General features: G+C 40.3%; 2 protein-coding genes across 11 annotated transcripts in view; both read right to left on the reverse strand.

Moving 5' to 3' along the window:
• Positions 1–2,156, reverse strand: part of wnt5b (wingless-type MMTV integration site family, member 5b) — a 75,574-nt gene extending 73,418 nt beyond the window's left edge. The window contains exons 1-2 of the mRNA XM_079868415.1: positions 1,860–2,156; positions 1,524–1,653 (exon numbers count right to left, since the gene is read on the reverse strand). The gene's annotated coding sequence lies outside the window, so the exon portion shown is untranslated. The remainder of the gene's footprint in view (positions 1–1,523; positions 1,654–1,859) is intronic.
• A 4,765-nt stretch (positions 2,157–6,921) lies between these two features.
• The window catches only part of erc1b (ELKS/RAB6-interacting/CAST family member 1b), a 202,286-nt gene continuing 192,167 nt past the window's right edge, over positions 6,922–17,040 (reverse strand). For all 10 annotated transcript variants that reach the window (XM_079868403.1, XM_079868413.1, XM_079868412.1 and 7 more), the window contains one exon: positions 6,922–13,046. In XM_079868403.1, coding sequence (XP_079724529.1) covers positions 12,909–13,046 — 138 coding nt within the window. In that variant the 3' untranslated portion in view covers positions 6,922–12,908. The remainder of the gene's footprint in view (positions 13,047–17,040) is intronic.

Genomic DNA, 17,040 nt, shown 5'->3' on the forward strand with positions numbered 1-17,040 from the left:
GCAGCGTGCTGTTGCTATGGTTACCTCCTCATGTGAACAACTTCCGTTCGCGAGCCTACACACTTGTGCTGTGACTAATTTGTAATCTAATTTCTGGGGTTACTCAAACGTATAAAAACACTGTTAAATTACATAAATATGTAACAACAGCTGTTGTAAAAGAATACACACTTGAATAAAATCCTGGCTTCAAGAATCAACCCCCATAATTTGTACCTGGCGCTTTTCAAACGCACGAGAATTTTTTTTTTAATTGACAAACTACAGATGGCTTATTTAAAATCTGCACCAAAAGTCAGCAACTGTCAATCATTTTTCAGCTTCAACACATTGCATGAAGTAGCCTATTTTCGCAAGGAAGTCCCGGCACGATCCAGATAATAATTTCAAACATTTGTGCCCCAAACTGAGACTAAAGACCGGTAAGTGACTCCGATTATTTTAGTATCCCAGTCTAAAATTAACTGTAAAAAAGTGAGTCGTTTTAAACATTGGGCCATTATAAAATTAACAGGATATGAGTGTTCTTTATGTAAACGATTGCTAGCCTAAATAAGACTCGTTAGGGGAGAACGGGGAGTGATGAATTTTTTATTTTTATTATTTAGATTTGCTTTTATCTGTGTGTCTCCAACTTTATATAGCTAACTTAGCTAGTATTTCCATATTTGTCTGTTACATATTTACGTACGTCATAAATCTACAATTAACGTAAATTAGCCTAATGCCACGTACAAAGAGTGCGCAGGGATGCAAGCCTACAAACAGGGTTGTAACGCTAATAGAAAACATGCATTATGAAAACATTATGCGCGTGAATAAAATACTAAAATAATTTCACTTCTGCTCCATTCTATTTTTATCCAAATGGTCAACAAACAGGAAACATTTATTTTGCAGGCAAAACTACACTTAAAAAGGGATAACAAATACATAAAGCATAATTGTGAGAGTGTTAGTGAATTGCACGGCTGTGTCAAACGCAGGCCTACACACGGTCCCATTATGTGCAAAGTGTTCAAACACTCCCTGTCAGCTCAATATTTCCATTTTTTAAAACTATTTTTAAAAAATGGACATGAAAGCTTCTGTGGGTGTCAACTGATTCAGATAATAGGCTACACGTTTTGTCATTTAATATCCCTCAGCATGAACGCAAATCAAATGTTAAACGAGACTAGAAGTAATATATTTTTTATATTTCATATATTTGTAGGACAAAGAGCAGTGTGACCTCAGGTAGGTGACAGTGACTTTCCTCCTGTAACTAATTTCTGTAATTGCTCAAACCGATGGTGCTGCAGCTCACCCCTCTCTCTCTCTCTCATGCCTTAAGCAAAAACATACTTTTGCAGGAACCTTGAGATGAATCGGGTTTATGAAGCCAGTACGTTTCGCTGGCCGGCACAAACCTTTCTCAAGGCATGTTCTGAAACAACCACAAGCTCCAGGCAACATCAACAAACATCCTTTCCAAACAATGTATGCTACATCTTTTAGGTTTGATAGTAACTAGAGCTTACTTGTTTGCAGATCTCGATCTATCCGTTCAGTGTAGGTCTCCAAAAGTTCCTCCAAAGTTCCAGAGTTGAAGTCTTGACAGCTGAACTTGGTCTTCTGCTCTCCGTTATGTTCTTTTGAAGCGCTTAGTTACTTTTGAAAACATGAAACAATTCCACTTCCGATCAATTGAACATTGGTACTCGAGTTTCCAGTGTTTTTCTCTCTTTCATTCACTTACAACAAAAACATAGCTACTCCAAAACACGGCGCTGTCCATTGCACACACACACACACACAGAAAAAAAGTTCCGCGAAAATGACTCGATTTAATTTTTTCAAACTTTTGATACACTCACCGGGCTACAGTGCATTACGACGTCACGCAACAGGTGTCAATTAAACATTCGATAGTTTGACAAGAGCGCAAACAAACGCGCTGCGCGTGCGGTGCGCAACAGGGGCGACTAAAGCCTTTTCCTCCTTATTAAAGAAATTAGCAGACAAAAGCAGTCTGGAGTCATTCAGTCCACCTCACAGAGCTCATGCATTCACAACTTTTTGCGCTTAAAACTTCAGTTCTGCATTAAATCCTCCTTTTGCGCAGGAAATACGGAAACCTTTTCAAACTTTCCCCCTCTTTTCTTTCCAGAGGCTGTTCGGGCTCTTAACCCAAAACCTAAAGCAGACGACGAAGAAACTCCAGCGACTGCTTCAGTCCGCAGGCAGGGGGGTGAAAGAGTGAGTTTTGACTAGTTTGCGCTTTGCCTCCTCATGGGCCTGCCCTCCCCATCTCTCCAGCTTCGACACAGGGGAGGGAGAGAAACCACAGTCTTCCAACAGCGCCCTGCCATTCGACGAACACTTGGAACAGCGTCCCAACCACTGCTCCTATTAGTCAGACAATAAAGTTGTAGTAATTAGTTTTTATAAGAGAGATGATCTTTATTGTGGCAGGCCTGGGTGCACTTTGGGGAACCTATTTAAAACTTTTCAAGAGTTTTGAAATACTCATTTACAGTGTTTAACTTTAAGTATAAAACACACTTATACAACTGGGCAGAAAACGTCACACTTTTAGTTTTATTTAATTTTATATTTACATATATACATAATATAGTGCTGTCAAATCAATTAATCACGACTAATTGCATCTAACATTAAAGTTTGTTTATATATTTGTGTGTGTATGTACACACAGTACACATATACACACAGTATACTATACATGTGTCATATATGTATATATAAATACATATAACTCGCACACACACACACATATATACACACACACACGTGTACCTGTGTGTGTATATATATATATATATATATATATATATATATATATATACACACACACACACACAAACATATTAAATACACTTTTATGTTAGATGAATTGATTTGACAGCACTAACATAATAGTAAATATATTTAAAATATAAAAGTATTTTTACCTACAATCTTGATGTCAAATAATAATAATAAAAAAAAAGTCGTTTCAGGTTAAATATATCATTTTAGGAGAATGGTAACATTTGTTTAAAATAGTTTGTCACATTTTACATCAACCCATAATGTATAAAATGGAATAATACGTATATAAGCATGACACAATAATATGCAACGTTTATGTCGTTTAACAACACGGTTTTGAATAACAGTGCGCTGTAATTCGAATCTGATCATTTTCATGCTGCACACAGATTGCATAAACGCATAAATACAACAATCATACTTTTGGCTCTGAGCTCCATATGGAGCGACTGAACCAACAGTAGATGACAATGGAGGACAAACACGCAGGAGAGGCGTCTCGGGTTTCCACATGTGAAGGCATTGCTTTAACGAGCGTGGAGGGGCCGGCGGGTCAGACCCAACTCCATTCCTCCAGAACACACACTCCTGAGTCACGGCGCACATATGGACCTGATCTACCGCTGCGTGCCCACCTCTGACATCTGGAGCTTTCTGCTGGCAATGAGTGTGAAAGATTCTGACAAAAGTATCGATAACATCTCAATCTGCTGAGCCCTTTTCCCATCCCAATTGTTGTAACAACATTGAGGGATGAAGGCATTATAAGGGACCTTCTAAAGTTTCATTTCGAACCGGTCTCTCGGTGGAAATGGTGAGCTGACTGACACGGCGATTGTCATGGGAATACGAGGCATTTGAACCCTCTCCCTCTCGTCTACCACGGCAGATCAAACGCATGCAAAGTGTAAGCATGTCGAAACGGCCACGATAGAGACGAGCTAAAAACGTGATGCAGCTTTTATCTGACCAACATCCCAGGACCCGATCACTCCTGTACATAATCAAACCCAGCTCCCGTCCTCGGGCTCTGACTCGGTTCCCAAAACCCTTCTCAGAATTGCTCCATTCATTACCTATATATAAAATGAGTGCAAGCTTGTCTTCTTCACTGAAATAAAGCCATTTCAGCAGTTTCCCCAGAGTTTGTCTTGACATTGTTCTGTTTCTCAGCAGTTGGATCGGGACAGACAGACATTCTTTCGAGCTGCCGTTTCATCCAGGGCTGTTTTTGAAGCTCCAGGTAAGATCATCCTCTAGAAACCTGTCAGAGCTTGTAATGGCTCTTACATGTCTGGTTCTTTGTACATGTGTGCGTGCGTGTGCACTTAATAATGGCCTTGTAATTAGTTGTTTAACTCTCAACAAGCCTGTTAATTCAGCAAGATCACTTCTGATTTACAGTACAGGTAAAGTCCCAGCGCAGCTCTGGCTGTTTATCTTATTTTTTTAATATGTTTTCCTAAAAAAAAGGCTAGTCAGCAGAAACTCTCTGCGTTCTGTTCAATCTATCATTAGTTCTGCTTGCTAAGGCAAGTATCACTGTAACCATTGCTCACACTAAAGGTTAGGGATTTCAACAAACTGCCAACCTTAAGTATGAAACTTTAGGCCGCAACTCATCCAGCACCGACATGAATGACACCTCAAATCGAGCGTTTGAAGAAGAGAAGTGTGCTGATACTTAAGATTTAAAAACAGCATAATTGTTTTAAGGGAGGGAGATGATTCATAACCAGGGTCCAGACTATCACAGAGAAATTAAGACCACCATTATGCGTTATGCACGGGTAAAAAACACTCTAGTTCTCATAACCTTCCCCTATGCGCTGTCACATAGTTAGCGCAGATCTATATGCGCTAAAGCAAACTTTGCTTATGATAATGCCATTTCCAAGTAATACGGTCAAATTGTCGAGTGCAACTCACCACAAAACCCAGACAATGCACCGCATTCATGTAAGTGACGGGTCTTGTTTTCTTTATGGCCTTCATGAAGTCAAGTGATGTGAAAAAATACGCTTTTTTCCATGTTTCTCTATCCTATAGACACGGCGTTTATTTTAGGCGCTTGCTGTTCTTTTTTCACTCTCTCCGCTTGCTTTTTGCAATCAGTGTTCCTTTGGCCACTACGGCTGAAACCACATCATTTCCACACCCACACACGGACCTCTTATCCTCTGTGCCTCTCTGTAAAAACATATGCAGAAGTATTTCTATATATACATGCACTTTAAACAGAAAGAGAGCTCTACAGGCCACTCTTGTTTGGATATAGGGCTTTATGGGATAGAGATGGTTGCCAATCATTGGCTGGTGTGCTTCTCCAGGAGTAGCAGCGTGATGATTCCAGACTCCCTCATTCCTGAGGTGCACCAACTCTCACCGCATCACAATCAGGGTCACGCAAAAATTAGAATGGGCTTGCTTTTGATTCATGAGTGTCAATATAAATTGGTCAAATCTATAGGAAGTTGAATTGGAATCTTTCCATGTATCAATCCATCCATTTATCTATCTATCTAGAGCTGAGCAGCTCTTTTCACATCATATCTATCTATCCATTTTTTATCAGGATTTTAAAACTTATTGAAAAACTTTCAAACAGGCCATTAATTATACTTGCTGACATTCAATTCAAATACATTTTCCTTTATGCATTTGGCAGACGCTTTTATCCAAAGCGACTTACATTGAATTTCAAGGTACACATTTACATTCTTATCAGTTCTTGCTTTCCCTGGGAATCGAACCCATGACCTTGGCATTGCAAGTGCCAACGCTCTACTGTTTGAGTCACAGGAAAGTTGCATAGCAATAGCAATTTGCTATTATAGCAATATTATTATTTATATATTATTAGCAATGCTATTATTTGCTGTTATAGCAATTTGCATCCTGTTTGCTTCCTTAATTCAAATTCAATTCAAAATATGGAACCGAATTGGAATATAAAGGCACACTTAATTAAACTCTGAATGGCACAACCGTGGTCAGAAAGTTGCAGTATGGATGTGACCTGTCTGGAAATGTATTTATACTACACACCTGCATACCTTGTGCCTCATTAATGGTTGAGAAGTTAATTCTTCATGGAACAGCACATGCTCTGAAAGTATGAATCCAGACGCAGCTCCTGTGATTTCTGGACCAGGCTCCGTACATAAGTAAGGCCTTCCCAGGGGGAAATTCCCTTGAAATTGGCACATTTAAATGGTGGTTTAAATAGTGGTCATATTCTTCTCATTGCCTGTTGTTTAGCCAGTGATTTTCCCTAAAGCGACGGGATCTTCCCCACTCTACATGCTCTAGTCGCTACTTGATGTATACTGCATGCAAGTTGTATATCGTAAAATGAGGAGTGTAAACTCGAACAGGAACTCTGCTGGGTGGCCTAAGTGCTGATGTGTAATCGGCAATAAATCCAGTCCTTGGGGGGTCTGTACAAAAAGCTGGAGGAGGAAACCAAGACATCTCAACGGGCCATCTGTGTTCCTTTTTTGTGGGTTGAGATAATCGGTATCAAAAAAGTTTCTTTCAGTCTGACGGGAGGCTCCCGCTGAACACTGGGGATGCCACTGCAACAATACAGGTTACACTCTTATGGGTTGACTCAGAGTAATTATAGAACACATTAGCTCTGATCCACATCCTAGTGAGCGATCCTGCTGTTTACTGTCTACATAGGCAGCCACTCTTTGAACTAAATGAAATGCAACGTCATAATATGACTCATTTGGAAAGCTCTAAAAGAGCCACCAAACATGACTCAATTGATTCCAAAAAGACTTAGCTATTTATAAGCATGAGCACATGGCTAACATGGTCAATTTTCAATTAGAGTGAAATATTTGTATGGATACTAGCTGGTATTGAACGGAATTCAATAATCAACAAGCGTTCTGGGAACATCTTTACCTCTTAAGATACATGTGATTCTACATTTGACCTTTTGAATCAGCCGTGGCCTCCATTGGAGCACCTATATAACACAGTCTAGGTAGGCAGCTTACTAAGTTTGGGACAGAGAAGAATGCCAAACTGTAGAATATGAATGTATAACAGTGCATCGTAATTGACAGAAAAGACCAAAACACAATAAAGGACTGAATGATAGAGTTTATATACATACAAAGGCAAAAGCTGAATACAATACGCCTTTTTGCTATTTTTCATTTCCTTTTTACAGAAATCTTTTCATCTTTCCACACAGACATAAGGCAGTATTTTTTGTGAATGTGAAAAAAAAAAGAAAACAAAAAAGACATGAAAGATGACCAGCTTTGGGTTAAAGTTGACATGTTTCCATTTATTTTTCTTCATTAAATGAAAGGGGAAAGGGCGAGAATCCTCCTTGACAGTGTTTCAGTGTACTGCGTAGAAAAAGAGCATGAATCATAAGAAAAGACAGACCTTTACTGTGACAGAAGGCAGGGTTGCTGGAGCCAAGAGAACATGATGTGAATGGGGTGATATTGAGGGCTGACACTCTTAGGACAAAATCCAGAGGAAAAAAGAAGATACCACATTAAGCGCCAACTTCAAGCTTTACATATTCTCTTATAGGCACACAGAACTTTTGTAACAGTCTAAAAAATGACCGTTACCACATTGAGTTGAAATGAAGATTAGGTCCTTGTGAATAATGCTGCTTCATTCAACTCTGTTATGCACTTAATAAAGGCGTCCGTTCTGGTGTCTCATCTAGCTGGAGTTGGTTTCGGTTTGACCTCTTATTGTGTCAATTAAGGTTTAAAGGTTTAAATAGAAAGCAAACATGATATAAACAGTAAAAGGTCACGTGACCTGGCTTTGGTTGCTGATGAACGACAGGCGAGTTATTATTTGTGGCACTTTCTAGAGCTGACTAGCTTCGTTTGGCACCGAATTCGCTCAGATGGAGAACGGAAAGTCAGACATAAACTTGCCAAATCCTTCAGTGGATGTTTTATGTGGTTTCATGCTTTAAACAGTCTCAGTCCATCACACTAAGTGGAGGGAAGTAATGTATGAAAAATGTGGACGCGTTGACGGACCGCTTGGGTAAATAATGACAATTCAAGATGAGTTAATAAGTAAACAATTTAATAAGCAATCTACTTAGGAGGCCATAAAAACTCTGAGTGTGTTTACGCGTGCAATAAATGACTACGAACGACGAATGAGGCTTCGTGACGAGCGATGCTGATCATCTGACCAAAAAGGTCAACGCAACATGCTTATTATCTCCTGAAAACACATAAACGACGCTAAACCTAAAATAACACTGACTTTCCAGCAACCCAGAGTGCTATTAGGATCACAGTTCTCAAGCAAAGGTCTTGGCATCTCTCAGTCCCCTCGAAACACGGTCACAGATGTTTCTCCAGCCCTCGAGAACAGACATACATGTTTTGTAATATAAAACACGCTGCAGTTTTCAACATTGCAATCACGCACACTATCAAGGACTGCAAAACAAAAACAAACAAATCCCAAAGGGAAAAGAATAACAGCTGTAAGGTGAGTGGGAATCAAAACCCAGCGAGATGCGGAGAAGATAGCAACAGTACATCATCAACCACATGGTAACAATTTTGAAAATCTTTGTTAACAGCTTTGATTTGACACTTAGAAAGGCTTCTTCTTTCATTTTCATTTCAAGACAAATGTTAGTGTTTCTTTTTTTTTCTTTTTAAAGCCATTTTGTTCAGACGGATATATTCTCTTCCCCAGACGCTTGTGCAAATTGTTCAGCCATTAACATATATAAATATAGATTTCTGTATGTGTGTACAAGACATCTTCTAGCAGTGTTCTCACAGTTGTGTCAAGGTATTTGTCTTTAGTAACAAATAAAATGGGATTATAGCATCTGTGTGACAAAACTCAGGAGGCCAGGTTGGCAGCACTACTGATTAACGCTAAGAATTATGGGACATAGAGAGAAGGATTTAAGTAGACATTGTGATAAATGTCTATGTTATAGGACAAAATAGGGTTGAATGAAAATCTAGACAGCAAAATGTGAGTCTGGAAAATATACGCATTAGAAGTCGGGCCCTCACTGACCGTCCCACGCTTGCTCTTTCTCTCTCACCCTCCACAGACATGCCTCGCTGAGTTTAATGAGGATGAAAAATGCTCATACTAGAACATGAAGCAAAACCTCATGCTCATTCACACTCGTGGCTGAACACACTCTCAAGCCAGGTAGATGTAAAAAGCCAAACGCTATGGAAAGTCAGCTGACCACATCCTATGAGCTGCTCCGCTATAAATTAACGGGAGTGGTGTGCGAAAAAAAGATTTGTGAAACGTATGCTATAAGCAGTTATGCACCATCACGGTCACACAATAAATATAATACCCTTCTATGAAGCCTGTATAGGGTTATATAGGGTGATTATATAGAGTGAATTCAGGTATATAGTGCTATAATGCATTATACAAACAGAATTGGGCCATTTTCTAACAATTCAGCTTATATAATAACATTCTGTTTATAGAACTTATCAGTTTAAAGTACTTATGAATAATTACGACTAGTTTTAATGCACTATGATACTTGTCTAATGGCTACACCTTAAAATAAAAAGCATTAACATGATTTCATGTGCTGTTTTTATGTCTTTAAAGGTGTAAACACGATTACACAAGTTTTATAATGTATAAAACTGTTAGAATTACGCAGTGTTAGCATTCAAAATACTGTGATATATACAGGCTTCATATAAAGTGCTACAGAATAGTTGTGTAGCTTTGGTGATTAGCTAGAGCAGAGAACGCTGGTGTAGATCTCTTTAATTCTTCAAAAACACACAGAGGAATCACTGAGACAGGGAAGCCTCCGAACATACGGAGCGATCCGAAGCCTGCAGGGAATTTCCATGCTCTTCTGTGTGATTAGGTCTGCCTATAACCAGCAATCACACAAATAGCAGAGCTCCAGAGAGACACTCACTCAACACACAATAACACCCTCTGCAAAAGCGCCGGGTCATTCTTTCTCTGATCTGATCCCGGTTATCACAGCGTTCCTTCTTTTTGTTTTCTTAGTGAATTCTCCGGAGTGCTCTAAGCTGAGCGGCGGTAAGAGGCCAGCTCCTGTACTGAAGGACATAAATCGCCAGAGCGTCTCTGTGATAGTGAGTGTGTGCGCGAAGGGTCTGTGTTTAGTCTAAGCGGGGAGATTCAGCCACGGTGGAGATAACTGAGCCCCATGTTTCAGAGACCCACGGGTGACGGCCAAAACTGTGTTTGTGTGTGAATGAGATAGCAGACGGAAAGAAAGCGACAGATGAAAAACAGGATGGGCCTCATCCATCAGCGGTTTCATTTTAAAAGCCCAACAGAGCTGCTCGTCACATTCAAGTCCTCATAAGGAAGTCCATCAGTGGTAATTAAGAGCATAAAACCATAAAATATTTTAAAGAGATGCATTGTATATGACTGCAATAAGATCTACGGTGCCAAGGGTGAGAATGGCACGCGAACGGGCGTTTTCTTGGCATTGCCCACATAAGCGTGGGAATATGATGTTAAAGCGGCCCCATATACCCATCAATTTAGCTTGGTTTATTTATAAATGCATTTGGGTGAATCTCACGACACAGTTTAGGGACATAGAAATCAAAAATGATATATTGTTTATGAAAACAAGTTGTTTCAAGAATACTCAACTGTAATGTGACAAAAAATATTTAAATTGTAAAACGCTTACACCAATTTTGTATTTGTTTTACCTATTTTAATTTATGCTAATTGATATAAAATATTGAATATTCATTTAATTAATATTTACGATATGCAGAGGATTTTTTTTTAACTGTAATGCCGTACTTTTTGTAATCAGAATCTCATGAGCAACACCATTGAGAATTACAATATTAATAACAGTAATAATAATAATATAAACAATGCAAATGCCTCGAGCATTTTAAGGCGAAATGTTGTTGTCATGAAAATAAGGTTGCAATTAATTTTCCTAATGATTTTGGGGTAACATCTGACCTAAATGTGTTTTCATGAGATTCACCCAACTACTCTTCTTTTAATCTAAATCATTAAAAGAGACAAACAAACATGAATCATGGAGGACATTTGTGTACTAGTTCTATGTGACTCACAGAATGACTCGGAGGTCAATCAAATCTGGGTAAAGTCTGGCCCAACATCACATGTCTGTTTGCTAGTGAGAATGGGCATGAGGAGAGGTGGTGTGGTGATATGGGAGCATGTGGGAGCGAGATGATTATATTCGCTGTGAACTCGTGCTGTTTGTCTTGTCTGTCGAGCTTATCGTGCAGAGAGGAGTATGACTAACACAGCACAGCAGGTCAGAGCCATAAACTACACGCAGGCATGAATGAGGGAGGGATGAGGAGATATAGAGAGAGAGGAGCAGAGGGCATGTTACGCCCAGTGTCATCCACAGGGGCAGCGGGAGGGGAAGTTGACTCTGGACTTTAAAGCATTGGCCGATCCGCACGATGAGGCAACCACAGTTATCGCGAGTTGAACGAGGTTGTGTCTTATCACTCCTGTGGTCGGTCCAGAGATGGACACCCAATGCCAACGGATATAGACCCATATAACCATAAAGTGAAAAAGGATACACCTGCCGGCTGTGCTAACAGAGACGCCCGGGTCTGAGGATGATCATATGAAGCCAAGCAAAGAGAGAGAGGAGCATGATGGTACATGCAAGATGCTTGGGATCAAAGCCCGATGTTATCTCTGATGGGGTGATCACAAAGCAACCGCAAAAAACAAGTTGCATCTGTTTAAAAAAAAGAGAGAGTGGAATAAAAGAAGTTATGTAAACAACTTCTCTTATTTGACCCTATCAATCAAAAAAAAAAAAAAAAAAAAAAAGAAGAAAAAAAAAGAAGAACAACCCTGTAGTCTCCAACTCAAGAGCGAGCAAACTGAGAAACTACTGCCAGTCTTCATCCCAGTGTGAGACCACATAGTTTTCAGAGTATGGAATGAGTGATAGGTGCCTATTTTCCTATTCCAGTGATGTGTGGCAGCTGCTCTCTGATGATGAGGCACTTCTACGTCCACAACATCTGCGTCGGCAATACACCCACTGTTTTACCGCCCTCGGCATCAGAGAGCCGGCCACGGGAAAAAAAGAAAAACATAACCAAACCAAACCTGCCACATGCAAAGACAAATGTTAGCAGCAATAAACCTACAACTTCCAAGGCAAATAATTTTCTTCCTCTCACCTTTAACAGACACAAACCAGGGCTGTGGTTTCTTTAGCTGGTGACAGGTGCATACGGGATAACATTACCCATATTGTCCGTTTCATAACTTTTATGAACGAGACATTGGGAGAAAATCGGCCAGTAACCAAGTCAATAGTGAATTCCCAGATGGTGGGGGCTGCAGTAATCTAAACCTGCTACTGACTACGATAGTAAAAGTATGTTTAAGTCCTCACGGACTGTCTGCTGGCACAACCGGAGCATTAACCAACTTTTGAGTGAAACCAGATGGTTTGAAAGTGCAGGAGTTTTGCCCTGCGCGAATGACCCATAATTTAACGTCAGTAACACAGCATCTACAAAAAAAAGGGGGAATGGGAAAGGAGGGGGGGGGGGGGGGGCTAAATTTCTTCAAAACGCTTTCAAAATCCTGCAGCTTTTAAGAGCAGCGGCAATAGTGTATATCAAGATAAGGAGACTATTTCCTGCCCCTCACAGAGAGAACCACCTCCTGCAGGACGCTTTTCAGAGACAGACTAAATAAGTGAACATGTCTTATAATACTGAGCTTCTCTGTTGCTCATTTCCTCCTTTCGGTTCCTTCTTTCCCGTGTTTATGTGAGGGTAAACAGGATTCTGAAGGTGCAGAGAGGATGAATGTGGTGGTAGGGGATGGCAAGAAGGAAAGCCCACCATTCCCACACCCCAAAAGCCAATCCAAGCGTGCACTTGACTTGTGAGCTGTCACTCTCTCCCGTATGTGTCTGTCCTTTGAATTGTGCATGAGGGTGAGGGTGAGAGAGTTTGTGTTCTGGCATCCTGTGAAATGAAGTGAACAACTGAAGAAGGGGAAGGAGAAGTAGGAAGAGAGGAGGGGGCAGGACTGTGGTCCAGTCAGCACGACTCCTCCAGAGCGTTGACCACCTGCTCCAGGATGTCCGGGCAGTGATCGGCGATCTGCTGCAGGACGGAGTTTGCGTATTCCTGCAGTTCGGCGCTCTCTCGTTCACACTGCTCCAGCTCAGATTCCAGCTGGGGAAACACAGAGATAAAAAAAGGGTTTATTAATAATACATTTTATAAATCTAGCATCCTAAATCATTCTGGTTTTTTTGGCTGTAAAATGACCAAGCATGGAGTTAAAGCAAAAACCTAAAGCATCAAGGTGAAGTGGTAAAAAAAAATTCTTAGAAGATGCACCATATTTTCATAGCCAATTTTGGCGAATGTTAACTTTAGACTCCAATTTCAACATTTGTAAAATAGTCAACAAAATAAATACTATAATATTCCTCATTCTGCGGTTTCACTTTCATGTGTGTTACAGTGATTTTACCGCTTTGCATTAAGCCTAACACCCCTTACATCTTGACAATATAGTAGCATTATTAGGTAACACTAAAATTTAGAGTGTCATTATTACACATGATGCATAATTACATTCAACTAACCCTAAACCAACTAATATTCCTTACTATAACCCTATAGTAAGTACATGTAGTTAATTATTATTACTCAGTACTTAAATGTTTAATTACACTATAACACAAACACCTTCAAATAAAGTGTAACCCACTATTATTGTTTAATATAACACAACAAGACTAGTCTCAGTTTTCGACGTCTGCATAAGGCGAGAACAAAATGAGAAACAATTCGGGAGTTTCAAAGTCACCATCTGATTGGTTGAATTCGTCAGGATTTCCGGGAGACGTGCGTGTCGCATTCTTTAACGTTCTGCCTGGAAACAAAGCTGTCATGGATGGAACCCATTGCACAACGTTCTTGAATGACTAATTTAGTAGATGCACGCTGGCCTGTTATCGTAAGGAAATCGATGTTACATTTCCACGCCCCTGAACATGACGCGGAACCAAACGAACTGTGACTGGTTGCTTTACATGTCTTTCAGACATCCTCTTGGGCGGTCCTTGGTCAATGAAAGCTGTGATGGAGTCCAGACCTTCTGCAGTCAGTCTGAAGATCTGGCTAAGTGAGACTACAGTAAGATTGACATACAGTGATGTACCATCCAGCACACTGGTTCCACTCTCCTCCGGTGTTGAAAACTCAAAGGTAACAAGCGTCCAGAGAACTATTAAATAGCCCAAAGAGAAGGGAGTCAAACGAATCAAACTGACAATGAGAAATGAGAAAGCTGTGGGGGTGATGCTGCAGACAGCAGACATGTGAGCTCATACGGACTGAGACCCTAGTAAGAGGGTCCTTCTCTGTCTCTCTCGTCTAGCCCTTAAAACACTACTGAAAACAAATCACCTCACCAAGCACTTCTTTTTAAATCGTTATATAAAATTCAACACTTGGAATTTGCCCGAAAGGTTTAATTTTCCGCTCATTAAAAGAAACTTAAACTAAAGAGAGGGATTTAACATTTTACAGCACCTCTGTCTAATGATAATCACAGGTGTGGTTATCTTTAATGCTCAAATCCTTTTTCCAAATGATTTCCGTAGAGGTTTGGCTAAGGGATGTGGAGAAATGAGAGGAGGGAAGGGGGATTCCTTAGTGCTGGCAGTGCCAAGCACGCCAGGAAATATGCCATGGCAGAAGCAGGTGCCTCTTAACTAACTAAAACACACACACACACACACACACACACACACACACACACACACACACACACACACACACACACACACACACACACACACACAGGAAACAGATGCTAATGTGGCCAGCAGAATGTTTATTTTCATTCAAATGATTTAAAAAGACAAAAATATACTCTCATCAAGAGGACTAATTATTCAAACAGTGTGAGACAAAGAGAGTAGGAAAAGATTAATAAAGGGAGCTGAAGCATGTGCGTGGTTTATCAATTACCATAATCACTATTTTTGTCTTGTTTTCCAGTAAAAACATTTAAAGATATTTAAAATAAGAACTTGAGAAGCAAAATTACATAACACAATAAACTAGCATAGGATACTAAGATAATCATTGTTTGATAATCGAGAATGTGACTGTTATGTTTATTTTTCTTATCCCATTGGCAGGCCAAGGGAATCTGCAAACTTTTTCTGCATTTTCTGTACTGGTTTTTGGGGGAAAATCTGTGGACGTTTGTGCAATGGATTTAAATATGGTAATATGTGTTAAATGGATGAGTACTAGACATTTCCCAGTAGCGGAAAACATAATTAATAAACAAACATTCAAGAGGTGAGGTATGTGCATGAAGGTAAAAATGAATGTGATTCAATATAAATTACGTCTTCATATCTTATGCAATTTAGCTTAAAATAAAAGTTTAGATTTGTTTATGACTGGAAAACAAGAAGATACTACTAAGCCGTGTACCAGCTTCTGTTTCAGTTTTTGATGGAGAGCCCACTGAACCCAGACTGTCCCGGGTCCCCGTCCGTGGCCTCTGCTTGGCCCTATCTGGACAATCAGTGTTTCGTGGCTCTGTACTGCTTTTAAATTGCTTTTCGGATTTGAACACGAGCCACTGAACCAAAGCCCATAGAAAGTGGAATATTTCACAAAAACCCACAAAAGTATTTTCTTTGGCTCTCCTGGCCTATGAACGCCAACTTTAACAAGGTTAATGATAAAGACATCTGTAACAATAACTGGAAGTAATATTCATACATCATAAAATATGTTTCCCTTTCATGTGTGTTTTTGTGTAGGTTTGGATCGTGCAACTATTTCATAATTAATGAATCAAAACATGCCACGGTGGGTCACCGGGGGCAGGCGGGGCGATCCGTCAGACGGGTGTTTGCACAACTGTAGGGCAAACACACTGGGAGGAGAAGTCCTGCCCCTTCACGTGCTAGTGCTAATGCTACGCTAGGTGCTTTCAGGCTTTCAGGGTTTGAAAAGGGAGGTGACGGATATGCCAGCGAAAGTCTTTCCATCTCAGGGCCTCTGAGTGAGCGAGGGGGCTGGTCAAACCCTGGATTTCAGACCTGGCCAGGAATTAAGTAGGCATAATAATGCAAAACAGTGACACTTATGTCACAAAATGCTACGCAAGAAGGAAAAGGGCTATCACAAAAGGAGACAAGACAAAGACGTAGATCAGAAACACACATATTATGACCAAAGTAGATGAAAAGCTTATGATTATTGGTCAACATATATCAATATCGATACCAAAAAATCAGGGATGCCCATATTCAATATAATGCAGTTATATGCGCTACTAATGCCTGCAAACGTTGCACAATGTTTACTCAAAATGCACAGAATGTGGCACAAACAGCTAACAATGATCAAAAATGTACAGATGAATCGACCTTGCCAATATATCAGTCTATCCCTACTATGCAAGTTCATACAAAAAGTGAGCACATTCCTCAAGAAGGAGTATATTAAAAAAATATCACATCCTAATAGAGCATTGAAAACGCCCAGTGTCAGGGGTGGGTTTAGGTGAGGGCCGCCCTGGCCCGATTTAACTTCTCATGATCTCGTCACCTGTGACGACACTCCTGGGATACTGGAGTCTGACACGTTGGCCTGGAGAAAAGTGAAGACGTGATGGAGACGAACGAGTGAGGGAGAGAGGAGGAGTGTATTGAGTCATGAGAGGAGGGTTAATGAGCCTCATCGGGGGCTGATGTATGGGCCTGCGTGAGGGCGCTGCTTGGCAGAGCGCCGCTGCTGTAAGCCCCATTAAGCGTAGACAGTGGAGAACTGGAGGAGAGGGAAGGACTAACGCTGCCACACGTTCGGACTGCTTGCAGCTGGGATAGAAGAATTGAGCGGGCAAGCTAAGGTCAGTGAAGACAATGCTGCTTTTAGGGTGCTGGCAATCAACGTTAACAGTTACATCACTGTAAGCTCAGTGGGAACACCTGTCATTCACAACATTTTACACATCCCATGCGTGGTCATTTATTAAATATTTTGGCAAATTTGTGCTTTCAGCAACCAACAACAGTGCAGCACACACAGCTCGGATTATTAAAATTCATTTAACAGATTTTTTTTAAGTCGGCAGATCATGTCTAGTATGGATATACGATCAAAATTAAAATTGAAATCGCGATAT

This window comes from Squalius cephalus (genome assembly GCF_949319135.1).
Source record: "Squalius cephalus genome assembly, chromosome: 4".
NCBI classification, from domain to species: domain Eukaryota; kingdom Metazoa; phylum Chordata; class Actinopteri; order Cypriniformes; family Leuciscidae; genus Squalius; species Squalius cephalus.